Source organism: Nothoprocta perdicaria, unplaced genomic scaffold (genome assembly GCF_003342845.1).
Source record: "Nothoprocta perdicaria isolate Ctin4 unplaced genomic scaffold, notPer1 scaffold_4, whole genome shotgun sequence".
Lineage (NCBI taxonomy): Eukaryota > Metazoa > Chordata > Aves > Tinamiformes > Tinamidae > Nothoprocta > Nothoprocta perdicaria.
In genome coordinates this window covers 11008111-11023514 of record NW_020455643.1, presented here as the reverse complement: position 1 = coordinate 11023514, position 15404 = coordinate 11008111, and the positions used below count along the sequence as shown (strand labels likewise).

The 15404-nt window shown below is 47.0% G+C and overlaps 1 protein-coding gene across 3 annotated transcripts in view; it reads left to right on the top strand.

Moving 5' to 3' along the window:
• Window positions 1-15156, top strand: part of FGF12 (fibroblast growth factor 12) — a 203071-nt gene extending 187915 nt beyond the window's left edge. For all 3 annotated transcript variants that reach the window (XM_026045422.1, XM_026045421.1, XM_026045420.1), the window contains exons 4-5: window positions 7056-7254; window positions 14832-15156. In XM_026045422.1, the coding sequence (XP_025901207.1) occupies window positions 7056-7254; window positions 14832-14950 (318 nt within the window). In that variant the 3' untranslated portion in view covers window positions 14951-15156. The remainder of the gene's footprint in view (window positions 1-7055; window positions 7255-14831) is intronic.
• Window positions 15157-15404: the final 248 nt, after the last annotated feature.

Sequence of the window (15404 nt, the reverse complement as noted above, 5' to 3'; positions counted from 1 at the left end):
GAATTTTGGGTTCCCTATCAACAACAACAACAAAAAAAAACCCAACCAAGTGTGCCCCTTGCTGTCCTTCCTTGCACCTTGGACGATACTGTATATGAAGGTACTCGGTCGTTGGTACCCACGGGTTGCTCCCCAAGCCTGTTCTTGCAGCCAGCCTGCCGAGCCGTGTTCCCTGGGGAGATGTGGACATGAGCCCTCCAGCTTGCAGAGTCACCCCGAGTTCTGTTCTTGTCAGCACTCATTAAGCTGAAAGCTGAGTTCATGTCAGCGTTGGAGGACAAACAGCCGCCCAAGGCCGGTAATGGGAGTTTGGGTGTTTTAACCCTACGAAGGACTTGGTAAAAACAGGGCTGCATGGTCAACAGGCCACGAGGTGGCAGCTTGAGAAGACAATGTGGGTGTGTGGTGGGATAGAYGTCATAGATGGGATAGATTTGAATTAGATCCCTCCAGACTCCCTGGTTTATCTGCTGCGTCGCCAAAGGGTAGACTATAGCTTATGTAGATCTGTATGAGCTCATTTTGATGGAGGTAACTAGTTATGCGAGGTGGAAAGCTCAGCAYGTGTTGCAGAACAGGCACCAGCTCTGGTCAATGCTGAGCCGTGCGCCCGGGCGGATGTCCTTGCTGCTCTGCTGTTTGAACAGCTTGAATTCACATACAGAGGTCTGTAGCTTAATTGCAAAGTAAGAGACTTGGATAAATGTCCAGCACTGGAGTTTTTTGCCCATTTGTTTGAAAATGTGCTGCCTCCAACCCACAGATGGCCCAGACAGAGCCAAAGAGCTTGCAGATACTGTATTATTTCATCAAGTGAATATGAGCTCTGCAGCAAGGCTATAGAATCTTATATTTTTGTAGCAGCTTGTTATTTTAAAACGTATCTCCTCTCTCCTACTTCTAAAAGACCACCAAGAAGACTTGTCACCCATATTTTATGGAGCTAGAAGKGGGAGGAAAAGCGGAGTGTGAACAGTAGAATATCACCTGCCATCTGGACAGAGATGTGATGAGATGTAAAGTTTGGATGCAGATTTGCAGTTCTTGATCACATGCCACGAGAGCGCTCAGCTATAATTATTTTAAAACATTTCCAGATAGATGCATCCCTAGGTCATTGTGGAAGCTGTACTGAAGCAGGAGGACCCTGAAGTCAATCTGACATAAGGTGTCATCCCCTGTGGGACTGCTGCTGTTGTCTGCAGTGGGGTCTGTCCTGTGAAAATGAACTTATATAGTTAAAAAGCTGCCCTGGGAATGCACCTGTGCCAGGAACAAGCTTGTCGATACGAGATTTGTGATTGCGTTTCTGATGCTCAGAGCTGGTGGCATCAAAGCTTTGATTAAACCTTGCTCAGTTGGCAGGGCTTTGCCCATTAGGAGATGCGTAAATAGATATATAGTAAATACCATCCTTTCCCTTTGGGTGGAGCTGCCTTCGTGCAGACTGTGAACGTGATCCAGTCACTCCATGGTCTAGCTCAACAACCTTAGAGAAATGCCGCTGCTGGTAGCTCTGATGATGCTTGCCATTCAGTGTTGACAGGAGGTTACCTAATGTGCTTTTAATGGCTTGATAAACTCTGAAGAATTAACATGAACATCAGTGGATATCCTGAGCCCGACTCCGTGTGAGGGAATCCTTGCAGTGCCATAGGCGTCAGTGCAGTTCAGTGCTTGTAGCCCATCTGAAGGTCTGGCACAGTAATTGTGCAGAACATAAAGAGAAACCCGTAAGTGCTGTAAACAAAGGAAAACTATTACTCTGGGAATGTGTTCGCTAGATATTTCAACACTCGTAATTAACATCCCTTTCCCGAACGGTGGCACAAACTACTTGCAGAATGGGCTTTTTTCTTTTATAGCTGCTAGTTTCAGGGGCTAAATTTATTAAGTCATTAAGTTTGCGTGTGGATGTGTATATTTGCAGTTCTCCTTTGGGTGAGGGAGATCTTCATTAAAAAAAAAAAAAAGGGCGGGGAGAGAGAGATCTTTATCTGTTTGGCAATTTTGAGGATGTTTGTAGGGCAATGGCAGACAGCACAACCCAGGGTCCTGGTCCGGAGGGATGCTCAGCAAGCAGCTGGGTGCAACAGCTGTGACATCGCTGCCTTCGGCCGCTTCGCTGTCCCTGGGGGCAGCACAGGGACCTGCCGTCATTCCCACCAGGGCCTGGGCACGGTGGGAACGAGCTTGGCCAAGCAGAGGACGGGCCCCGGCCACCTTCTGGTCAGACAGAGGTGGGTACCGGTACCCGCTGCCATCGCTCGCAGAGGATCCAGCAGCTCCTTGCGCCCTGCAGCTCCACRTGGAACTCTTCCTGCTTTGCACAAGTGCAAAGAGCCTTGTGGTCAAGGCTACGAGCCTGGCATGGATGTTCCTGACAATGGCAGGCCAGGAAAAATCTGTTCTCTTGCATCCGGCTCATTTTGAAAAGAAGGGAAAGGGACATGGATGCAGATGGACATTCCCRATGCTCCTGTGAAGCACCAGGCTGATCCAGACTATATCAAGGTTATTTCAGCTTTCCTCTGGGTGTCCAGTGCACATTTCCATCTACACATGGCAAGTAATGCAATTGGGATCAAGGATAAATTAAACAGCTGATTTTTTTTCCTAAAACAGGAGCGGTTCAGGGAACGAGCCGTGGTGCCTTCCCCGCTCCGTGCACAGACCTGACACAGGGCAGCCCCCTCCAAATTACAGTCACGGCCATTAGCTCTCTATTGATTTAAAGCGTCACTGAATGTGGCCTCCCTCATGTCCCCCCCGCCGACAGCTGCCCTTTTTCATGTACTCTGCACGTTCAAGTACAACAAAACTGGAGTTAGCACCAACCAGGCTTAATGTTTACTTTTTAAAGCAAATCTAATTACTCTGTCTTACTGGAACTGCCTTTGTGCAAAGGATTGGATGGAGCTATAGGAAATAAGCTGCAGGCAGATGCTAATCATTTTGCATGGAAATTACTAAGATTTATTTTACAAGTGTTATATGCAAGCTTTTATTTAACAATTTCATTTTTTTTCTCAACATGTTTTCAATAGTATCTGCAGATATTTAACAAAATATATCAGGGTTTATATCTGGTTCCTTACTTGCTGTCCCAAGATATTTTTGTTAAAAGCATAGAGTTTACGTGAAGATAAAAACTGATAATTTTTCCTTATTTTCTCTAAATCACAGCTGTGTTGAATGAGGAGAGCTGATGAGTTATCTGAGCAAGCTGCGTTCACAGCAGCTGCTCATGAGAAGGAACCTAGAGTCCGATGGAGGTTTTACAGAAGAGAGACACAATTTATGGCTTTGTTTAAAGGCTCTAGAAAGGCTGTTGATTGGAAGATGAAGCCATCTGTCCTCTCACTGTCTTGGACCTGGTTGTGTTGTTTCCACCAAGGAGAGAGTAGAAATGAAAAGAGTGGGGTTTGTTATAAGCCTGGTATGAAAGTCCCCGCACCAAGTTGCAAGGTGGGTGCTGCTTCTCCTGCCCTTAGCTCTGGAAGAGGGTGGCTCGTCAGCAGCGTGGCAGGGGGACATCGCCTGGCCCTTGGGCTTGTTCTGCTGCTTTTAGCCCGCTCTGTAACTTTGGAATGAAGAGAAAGGCTTATACTGCCCATCTAGAATATTGCATCAATAGTGAATTCATCTTTAAAAAAAAAAAATTTATGTCTCCAAGGTCTAACAAGTGATTTGGTGCTTTTCCAAAAACACCTTCAGTTGTCTGGGTTTTCAGTCTGTGGAGTATTTCCTGCTAAGAACTACCTTGTTACTGGGAATCTGATTAACTCACCTCCAGTTTCCCGCTTCTGCCCAGTTCTTCTCACTCCAAGACAACCGAAACAGCAGTTTCCACTTGATGTTAATTACCACACCTTGTGGTCATTACCACAGCTAATTTTGGCAATAAAGCTGGTAGAGGAAGGGCTGTTGATATCTAAGCAGCCCCTTGTTGTTGGTTTCCACAAAGTCCTCAGTGAGAGAGATGGACAGTGTGAATGTTCCTCATAAATATTGGAGGCCTCATGTTGGCCACTGAGAAAATACTGATGGAGAAGAACAAACAGGGCTCTGTTGGTTCCAGAGATGGATTCTCCCAGCTTTTTTGGCCATGGCAAAAGCACCTGTGGCAGGGCAGGCACAGAGTCATTATCACTGGTGACAGGTTGCACATCAGGAAAGCCACTGTTGAGCTCCACAATCCCAGGCAAGTGTCAGCCTGGTAAYTGGAAATGAACCTTTTTGAGTGTTTTCATGAAAATTGAGCCCATTTCTGAAGGGGTCAAGTGAGAGCATCTAGGAAGCCCTTTTAGTGCTTTCCCTTTGGGCCACCTTGCTGCCTGCCCCTTCCTTTGTATTTTGGGTGTGTGACTTTGTGTGTGTAGGTTATTTTTATAGGCTTTGCTGTCTGTCAACAATACAGGATTATACAAACTACGCTTTCTTTTTTGGGGACAAAAGGGATTTTATCCCGCTGTATCCTTGTCTTTGCATGGCACAGTGGGAGCCCAGCTGTTGCCAATGTAGGGATATGCATAATAAAAAAAAATATAATAATGAACAGAAATGGCATTATTTAATTATGTCAAATCCATGGGATTTTTTATAACTGCCTAAAGGACATAACTGGATTTTTTGTGTGTGGTGTTGCAATGTCCTAAAATGGTATTTCAACTAAAGAGCGAGGAAGGAGGAGTCAACCAGCCATTTTACAAAAAAACAATTGGAGAGCTTTCTGAATTTGTCTTATTTTGGGAGAGCTTAGACACTTAATGAAAACCATCCTTTTAGCCTTACTTTTTGAAATGTTCCTTAAGTAGATGTCTTTAAAAACAGCTATCCACTTAAAGCAGTAACAGTATTCTGTTAATTTTGTACACGATATATGCTGTGGCCTGTGCTGTTGTGAACCTCAAAATATTTTACTGCAATTATTTGAAAACAGATTTACCTTAGAACTTTGAATTTTATGCAACTTCTAAATAGAATCTAGAAGTTTTGTTTTCTGAAAGAACATTCTCAGATAGCATTTTGGCAAATTTCTGTTTCATTGWAAACTAGAAGAATAGTCTTTACTCCAAACTGAAATTACAGCAAACATCAAAAATCGAAGCATCTCCTRCACGGTAAATTCTAAGTTTTGGGCAATCTAGTAGCTTCCCCTCACTGACTACAAACCTCTGAGTCCTCCTAAGGATAATTTTATTAACGTGTTTTTTTAATGATGGGGAAAAGCAAGGCCTGGGAAATGGGATTGAGTTGTCCRGTCTAGCTGTAGAGGAATTCTCTGTGCCCAGGAGAGCCCCGGACTCTGCCGTCTATAGGGATTAGACATTAAATAGCAACACCGCCCGCCTGAAACCCGCCTGGCTCCCCYGTGAGCTCTGTGTTCCAAGGCAAGGCAAAGCCTGGGGATAAAGAGCAGATTTAAGAACCGCTTAAACACGGATCTTTTGGGAAGCTACATCAAACACTGTTTTATAGTGCTCTAAGTCRTCTGGATCTCTCTTAAGTTGTTTCATTCCCTCCTTCTGAAATATTTATTTCTGCAGTGAGGAAGATTCCCTCAGATAGGGTCTGAAAAGGGTTTTTATCTGCGTGGTGCTGATGATTCGCGCATGCGGCAGAGAAACTCTGATTTCTGGGGCTCTCTRTCTTCTGTGACTTCAAGTCCGCCTGGCTCTGTAGGTCTCTTGTACACTGCATTTATTGTCACACCASCAACACTTTACATAACCCCTCAGAGTGCTTGGGAATACGTACGAGTGTTGCTGAATGCTCAAAATGCCCACTCTTAAATGAGGTCTGTAGCAAATAGGTGACAATCCAGATCTTTTGCTGTGATGTTGGTCATGGGCTTTCCATTAGGGAGGCTGGAGAAATTYCTGAAGTCTTGTGAGTGGCAAGGGTTTGCTGAGGAGAGGAACCCCCAGGTGAGAGCTTGATTCAGAGAGCAGCACCCACCTGAGTGAGGGATGGGGGCTCTGACGTCCTACCTTGCCTAGGTCCTGCAGAAGGGATCTCTTGATGAGCCTCTTCCTCCAGAAGGTGCTCATTCCTTGCATCGCATCTGGAGGTTTCTTGGCAAGTATGTAGTAGTTTTAAGGCTGTCTGAGAGGAGTTCATTTGGCCAGAATGAATTTACTTGTGCAAGTTGAAGTCTTGAAAACAAACAAACAGAGTCCAATAACTGTCTGAGTCAGCGAAGGGTTGAGCTGAGGCTGCTGTCACAGAGCCCCAGCTGGCTGCCTCTTGGCTCTTGATTTAAGAGAGGTTTACTAGTGTTTCCCTGATTTATAAGTCTTGAAAAGAAAATTCTGGTACGTGGCAAGTCTTCCTTCTGGATATAGTTGGGCATAGCTTCATCCTGGAGACTTTACGCAAGTGCTGGACAAATGGCMAAGATGTAGCCTCCCCATAGGGGCTCCTTGCTCTTATCTCCCCCATCACCCAGGAATGGGAAATGTCTCTAATAGGGCCATGTGTTTTTTGTTCTTGSGGAAAGTGTGAGACTACATCACTGTATTGGAAGGAAAATACAGATGTCAAAAATCTTTAATTTTTTTTTTTTTTAAATCTAAGGGTTTTTTTGGCCAGCATTTTCTCCTTTTGAAAATAGTTAAGTTGCATACTTGTGCTCCGTATTTCAACCAAGTCCTTAGAAGTGGGATTTGGGAGCACATGCATCCTCCACCATATTTTAAAGATTGCCAGCCCAAACAGTGATTCTTGACGTGCAGCCAGGGCCATTGCTCTGGCTGTGTTTCCAGCTTACTGGGACACAGTCCTGCATTTTCCTGCACATTTTTCAAGCCCATTTACTGAGGGCTGTTTTGTAATCCGCAGCTCTCCGTTCTCAGTGACGGTGAGAGCCTTCCTTTCAGCAGGGAGTTTTCCAGATCGGTGTTGTTGCTGGGAGCTGGCATTGCTGATGCCTGTTGTTTTCTGTTGTTATACTGACTGTAGCGCGTGACCGTTGTGTATCGCTCAGTGTTGCCTAATTTAGGACAGCAGTGATTAATTCCTTCTATTGCTTTTTCTTCTCTTTCTCACTGCAGGATGTTTTCACGCCAGAGTGCAAATTTAAGGAATCTGTCTTTGAAAACTACTACGTTATTTATTCTTCCACGCTGTACCGGCAGCAAGAATCCGGACGAGCGTGGTTCCTGGGACTCAATAAAGAAGGTCAAATTATGAAGGGAAACCGGGTGAAGAAAACCAAACCCTCATCACATTTTGTACCCAAACCCATTGAAGGTATGGACTCGGTTCTCTCCCTCCATCGGTGGGATATGGGGAGGGACAAGTTTGCAGCTGCAAATATGGTCAGCTTGTGGTAGGGATGGGAATGTTGGGGAGCAAGACCTGGAAGCAAGGATAGTAGTTGAGAAATATCAGAGCAGTGTTGAGCTGCACTTTGTTTCATCCACTTTCTTCATGTATCTGCACATTATCCTAAAGGGAATTCTCAGCTTTGGGGTGCAAAAGGATTCATTCAAATGAGAAATTGCTGGGAAGGTCAGAGCCATCCAGCTGTGATTTACATCTAGGTCAAAAGTTTAGAGGAAATTAGATTCAAAAAATCTTGCGCTTTCTGTGATGACTGTGCTTTCCATGATGATTTTTCTCAACATCATTTGGTGGGTTTTCCATTCAGAGTCAGTACAGGTAGGATTTGCCTCATCTCATTTTAGACTGTRAGACTCTGCCCATAGGAATAGGAGAGAAATGTTTTTCCATCCAATTGTGGGCTTACTTTATATGTCTACCCTAAGAAAAAATGACTTGCACACATGTTCTTTCCTCATCTTGAAAGAGACCTTAAGTCAGTCACTGACGATAGAGGGATGTGTCTCCCTTGATAGAGAGATGTGTCCATCATAGATGTCCAAAGTTAGGTAAGCTGCTGTCATCCCAGCTGCTCCATCACAGCATGAGGTTTCACTGGAAGAAGTTTGAGTTGTTGCTACAGCTGACCACACAGTGCTGAGGTGTGTATGTGCCGAGGTGGTCTGCTTTTTATGGGCTAACCAATGCATAAATGGAAAGACATCATCTTAGTGATGACGCTAGTGCTGGACAGGTACTAGTTCCACTTCAGAAACAAGAAAGCAGATAAAGAACTTTCTGGTGCATGGGGAAAAAAGCACAACATTTTGATCCCCAAAGCAGGTAAAAGTGGAGGTGTAACCGTTTGGTCCCTAGTTTGGCATCTGTGTCTAGGCTGCAGTCCATTCCTTGCCTCTTCCGTCTTGATTTTTTTGAAATCTTGTGTTGAACTGTTGAGACAAAGGGCAGGTAGGAAAATTCAGCTCTGAGCATTCCCAAAATATCGGTGGCCTTTGCACAGGAGATGGAAGTGATCATCAAGGGGAGCGTGGCCAGGTGTCTTCTTTCCCTCGGCTTCTTTTCAACAGTCCTCTGCAGTTGGGGGATTTCTGACTGTTTGTTAGTGGGACTGTCTGGCTAGATCCCACTCTATATTTTTGCTAAGGGACAGTTCAGGGCATGAGGTCTATCACCATCTTCCCTTCTGTCTCCTCCTATTCTGCCTTGGCTGGCTCTGCAGATGGTAGCTTTGAGAGCCATGTTCCTATCTCCTGGTACTTGCTGCCTGCCACTGTGGTTCCTTTGAACACAGCCTTTTTTCCGCCCCCCCACGTAGTTCACTTGGTGTCTGTTGAATGGCTCAGTGGTTGTCTTTTACATGCGTGTAACTAGGACATTCCCGTGGCTCTCCCAGCCTTGCCCTAGCAAAAGGTCTCGRCCCGTAGCAGAGGTTCTTGACCCCCAGCAGCGTTCCCAGTGCAGCAGGCGCCGCTGTGGCTTTTGTTGTGAAAAGCCCAACCCGAGAGCTTCCCTTTCCTGCAGTTGCATCCTCCCACGCGCGCCTCAATCACAGCTGTCACGTAGCCTCCCAAGCGAGCGAGCGCTTGGGAAGTTGGCAGCCAAATTAAGGGCTCCTCCACCCCTTCCCTCCTCCACAGGCTTTGCAGTCAGCCTCGGTGAGTGCTGCTGCATCACAGAGCTGGCAGCCTCCCAAGCCAAGGCACGTGTCGGCTTCCCGGAGCATTCAGGTGTCTGGGGCTGGGACTCCAGACGGAGGACTGCTCCCCAGCCTCAGAGTCGTTGTGGGTAGCAGAGGAGCGTGAGGAGGGTTGGAGTGAAATGGGCTCTGCTCCACGTGACTTGTCTGCACTGCATCCATCAAAGTCTGTGYGAGCAGAGCTTGCAAGATGTTAGGGAAAAGGGGCAATTCCCTCTCTCTAAGAGCATCGTTCCCTCTGTCATTACCCTGAGGAGGATTCAAAGCACTTTCCTGCTCYATTTGCACGTCCTGTCTGTTGAACACTGCGACATGCTCCAGCACGTGGGCTTTTCTGTCGTTCCACTGTTTCGCAGCTCCCAYCTGCACTACACACCCAGGCCTCCTTTTGCTCTGGTACAGCCGTGAGCGCTGACGCTGCGCCGTGACGGCGGGCACAGTAACGTAGGCAGGGATGAATCCAGTCCCGTGGGAAAGAGCTGGTGCACACCGTGCTAGGAATCACCTCACCCACCACTTCAACAGCAGGTACCTCCGAGATGGAGCTTCCCAGTTCACTGTATGCAGAAAACAGGCACGGGAGCTTAGAGAAGAAAGGATTTGCAGGCACAGGAAACATGGAAGGGCCCRGATTGCTCATAGGGCAACTCAGGGATAGTTTTTATTCCCTTTGCTTTCCATTTGTGTATGTATGTGTGTATCTGTMTGGCTTTTAATAACACCTGCAGTTCTGTGTTAGAGAATACTAGAGAATGTTTTGAATCACAGAGAGGGTCAGCAAATTGGAGTTGTTCTGTGTGGAGGTTACCCTACACAAACTGAAAAGGTTTAGGTGCTTTATTGGTAGGATGTGTTTTTGCAGGAGGAGTTAGAATAGGTAGGATTTGTTTGTTTTTGGAAATAACATTAAGCTTAATCAATATAAAAGCATGAAAAATTTCCTGAGTAATAACAGAGGAAACGTGAAGTTSCTCTCCCATCTGTGCACAGGCAAAGCCAAGGCAAACAGCCTGGCAGGCAGGAGTTAGTGTACTGTGAGGTGCCAGTTTGGTTAAAAACACACATAAGCCCCACATTTCTTTTGATGCTTTATTTCTGATCACTGATCATTTGAGCTGAGTGAGCCTATAAAGTGCAGACATAGAGCTTGGACCAGACTGCACAACAAATTAGCTTGAGTATAATTGTCAYTTTGACACCAAGCAATCTTTAAAGCAATTTCAGCCTCTTTAAGTGTCTGCAGTGATTAGTGGTGGCCAAACACTACCATTCATGGTGCCTCTTGTTCTTTCACACAGCTATACCCAGCTCAAACAGTAGGAGAATTTTCTACGGACTACATTAAGAATTATATCAGATTCTTACCAGGGATGTGCTCTGTTCTTTTTATTTGCTTCTCCTTGAAGACATTATTTCCAGATTTGGTCTCCTAAAAGAGTTACATTTCACTTCTCATCCAACYCAAACCAGAATGTATTTGGGTTTGGAAATCTGGTCGTCTAGTCATCCTGGTCAGCAGAGCTCAGGTGCTTCAGTCTCCATGCCTTGGGAATATATCCAGTGTGAGTCTCTTCCATTGATGGCTGCTAATGGATATTAGAGTGCAGGGAATAGCATGGCAGCAACTAATTTTTTCCCCAGTATATTTCCTGGTGGGGATAACATCCCAGATTTACTAAAGCAGAGGCGGCAAAGGAGGTGGTAAATAAGCACCAAGATGCTGTCAAGTGGGAAGATGGGGTGGGCTTAGTGGAAATGCTTTATAGGCATAACCTGTGYCCATCTAGTGTTAAATAATATTTTTTAAGAAAAAAAAGAAACCCTTTATCAATCTTTTGTATAAAAACACAGCTCTTATGGTCTGTCTTGCAGGGGACAGGTTTTGGTATGCTGTCTTTCCCACACTAACTCCCCCCTGTATCGGAACTCCTAACCATGTTATTCAAGAGCAAATGCAACGTATCTTAACCATACATTTCTTGGCCTTTTTGTCATACTGTGCTCTGTTTCTCACCTGAACCAAGTGTGATCCCATCTGGCAGCATCCTGTGCATTTAGCTGCTAGATAGACACAAGCTCAAAGGGCTCTGAAATGCATCAGCTGGGCTTGGGTTTAGGACAGAGTAATTAGAGGCAGAAAACAAGGGTGCATAATCACTTGCTCCCTCTTCCCCTAGCTGCTGCTTAGACAATTAATTCTCTCTACCAAAGCATTAGCTAATGCAGCAGTCATTGCKTCCTACTGCTGCAGCACCCCATGTTGTGGCAGCTCTCGTGGCAAAGAGGCTTGAGTCGGGCTGCCTGATGACCTACCTGTATCCAAACTGGTGACTTAGTAAGATTTGGTCCTGCATAATTCCCCAGAGTGTGGGGCAAGGAAAGGCAGGAGAGAGGCAGGATGGATGGGATACCAGCAGTGTCCTCTCACAAGCTTTGCCCCATAGCCTAAAGAGAAATAGATTCAGTTGAAATAATTTCTGCTGTGCCTTGGCATTTGGAAAGGAAGCCCCCCCCCCCCCCCCCCCACGCCCTCCTCTCTTGCGTGTACCCCCAGGCATCTTTCTGCCTAAGTGGTCACAAATGCGTGTCCCTGGGCATGGAAGTGTTGGGTTCTGGGGGACACCAGGCAAGCAGAGAGCTGAGAAGCACAAGCTGCAGCAATGGGCCSTGCTGCTGCTCGCCCCCTTCCCTCTACGCCCCTGGCTGTACAGCAGATACCGCTAATGGCACATTCCAATTAAGGCATGAATATGTATGTGTTGATCAGAATCTGGGACACGAGAGCTGATTATCTGATTGAAGCTCCCAAGCACTCRCTTGGTTTACAGACAGCACGGGCTGTATTTGGCTTGCTGCGTGGGTGTGGGTGGGTGGAAGAAGCAAGGAAAAGCAGGGAGGGGAATCTTGTTCTAGCCAGATCTGCTCATCCTTCCAAAGCTGCTGGGCTCTGTGTGTGCAGAAGCAGCCAGACCTCCCAAGCATCCTGTTGGGAGGCTGTTTCACCTCCAAGCAGGTGACAGGCAGAGTCAGGGACCCCAGGCAGAGCTGTCTGCAGGTGCAGGTTGCCCTGAAAACAGATTCCTTTTAATGTTGGGAAAAAAAATCTGTGGTCCCTTTACAAAGAGAGCGCCTCCCGTTTGCCAGCCCTGTGTGAGTCACAGTCAGGCTTCCTCGGAGCAAACTGAAATCCAAGGCTGTGTGTTGCACAACATGTCACGCTGTCCTTGCCACGCCACGCACGTCCCTCTGCCTGTGCGTGCACACACGTGCCGGTGTGCACATGCACACAGGTGCCCTGGAGCGCACAGGTCTGCGGCGTGCAGGGCAGAGCCCTGCCTGTGCACACCAAACCCTGCTGTGCAGGAGGTGATCCAGGCTCTGAAGTGTCACTCTGCAGTGGGTGGCACCATGTAAGGAGTGCAAACACCAGTAGGTAGGTGTGCCCAAATTCTGCCAATGCACTTGGCCAGTGCTGCTCTGGATTCTCTGGCAGGCTCTGTTGGCACAGCCTGTCTTGTGCTGCTGCTTTGACAGGGCCGGCTGAAAAGCCCAGTCTCAGCTGCCTCCARCTGTGCTGCTTGTCAATACTTGTATCCTTCACTTGACCAGATGCGAAACTTCCAATTCCTGTCCTGTCTGCTTACTTGGTACAGGGTTTCTCTAATTTTCAGCTGCAAGAGTTGTTTACTTCTGTAGCTTAGTTTAGCTGTAACACTTTGTTGGCCTTGTTAGCAACTCAGTGCCTGAAGGCCATGGTGAGAGGCAGGGAGCAGAGGCCAGGTGATGTATAAGGATGCTGTCCCTGCAGACTTGGCTCGTGTTGAGCCCTGGTGTTTAAGCCTGCAGCTCAGCTGCGTGGAGCTGCAGGTACACGGCCGAGCTGGCCATGGCAGAGCTCCTGCACCCTCTGCTAGGGGCTCGCATGGTCCCTCCAGGCCCTTGCGTTGCACTCTCCCTGCAGCATTAAGCAATGCCTTGGTTTCCCTAGTGCTCAGGGTATGGACTGCGGGAGCTCTTGACCTTGCCACCCCTGGGGAACCAGGCACTAGCAAGGAGCAGCAGGACAGGGAGCTTCCTAGCTCATATTGCTCCCCAAACCCCAACTGTGCCTTGTAGTTCTCATCTCCTTTCAGGCCTTACAGAGGAAATGGGGATGGGCATTGCTGAGATGAGCTAAAAAGTGCAGCTACCCGGGCAAGTGTCTCACCCAGCTTCCACCCATGGCTCCAGCCTGGACCCAAAGCGGGCCGGTTGAAGGCAGCGCTGAACCTGAGCAGCCCGTGGGCACGCAGTGGTGGGTTGTAGTGACACCCCCCCCAAAGTGTGGGGGGCAGCTGAGCAGGATGTGAGAGCCCTTCATGCTCTGCTTGCAGCGCTCAGAGCTCATCCAGGCAGCTCACGGGCAGTCCTGGCACTCCTCATTCTGGCCCCGACACATGGGAAAACACATTTATTCTGTCTGTTTTCTCATTTCCATCAAAGCAGGGCTCTGGTAGCAATAATAACCTACAGAGCGGTACCTACCTCACAGGCCTTGGGAGGCTCAGGTAATGTGTGTGTTTAAAGTGCTGTGAGCGTCTTGGATGAAAGATGCTCTGTGAGAAAAATAATATTTTTTCATTGCTCGCATAGTCAATGCAATATCCCTCCTATTAATATACAGTTGGCTGCACTTTATCTCTGTCTTGTATTGTTGCATACTGCTATAACTGTTTATCTAGCTAGGAGTAAAATGCTGAGCAATAATGTCATTTGCAGCCTGGATCTAATTGGCAGGATTTATTTGCAAATTGGGAAAGGTTATAAATATAAGTATTCATAAAGCCTTTGTGGAGATAAAGTATATCTGAAGAAATGAAAAAATAATGATGAAATTGTGGTGATGTTGCTTACTGAACTAAAATGTGCCGGGCTCTATCCCCCTTGTCTGAGCTCTGTGCAGTGGCTGGCGACGTGACAGCTTTCCCAATGAAGCAGTACACAATCTTTTCCTTCCATCCTAATTCTTCCTAAGATCCASGCATGAGATTTGCAGTCTGGACCTATCTCAAGTGCTGATCTCTGATGTGCCTGCCCTTGAGAGGCCTCGCTCTTTCCATCAAATGTACACATGGCACATTTGCGGTGAGACCATCAGAGCTGCTCCGTTGGGTGTGAGGTGCTGAGCCCGCCCTCAGCACGTGCTCCTCACCTGGCCTACCTTGTGTGGACAGATCTTAGTGAATAGTCCACATGGACAATTATGGAGCTGTTTTATGCCACACAACCTGGGAATTTGCCATGTCTTGGACRTACGTGGCCCTCTCAGGCTCTTTGTGCTCTCTTCTAGAGGCACACGGTGCTTAGCCAGTGCTCAGAGCAGTAGTTTGGATTCAGGAGTCTCAGGAACTTCTTGTTAGCGATTAAGGATGGGTAACCGTGTAATTTTTGCATCTGTTCTTAGCTGATATCGGCGTCATGGGGCAATACCCAGTGCTATGAGCTGGAACGCTTATTTTATATACATAAATATATCACTAAAAGACAAGAAAGCACAGAAGGCCGAGCAAAACAGAGATCCCCYGTTCTGTTTGTGCCTTTGGAAGGGGACAGATGGGGAAGGGGAATGTGAGTGGCAGCAAAGGCAGGTGCTCTGCACGACAGCAGCACCTACCACTGGCTCCCTGGGGTGCTCCGAGCGCGCCGACAGGCGGGAGAACTTCAGCCTCACGTGCAAAGAAATCACTCACTGTGGGCAAGAAAGCTGCGTGCCGGCGGGGCTGCTAATTGGTGTCTTTGCTCTTTGCAGTGTGCATGTACAGAGAGCCATCGCTGCATGAAATTGGAGAAAAACAAGGACGCTCAAGGAAAAGTTCAGGGACACCAACCATGAATGGAGGCAAAGTTGTCAACCAAGACTCGACATAGCTGACAAACACCCTCCCTTCGTCCGACTGCTCCCTTCCCACCCACCCCGAATCCACACCGAGACCACGACAAGCGGAGCAAGGCAGGACCTACCCGTAGCGGCTGGGAGTCCGAACTCGAGCATCTTTCTTTGTGTAGGTTGAAGACATCGAACCACAGATCTTGCCTGTTACAACGTTTTAGACAACAACAAACAAACAAAAAGTGAAAAAAAAAAAAGTTTTAAATCAGGACTCCATTAACATTTTTCCAAAGCAAACTGTTTGCTCTGTGATCAAAGGGGGAAAAAAAAAATCTCATCTCTGCATAATAATAATAACAACTAATAAATATAATAATAATAAAGATGTTACCTTTAAAAATAAAACAAAGCTTTTGGAAAATTGAACTTAGCATATGATGTGCAAGGAACAAGCGCGTGGCGAAGACGGGGACTGTGCTTGCTGTCTTAGAC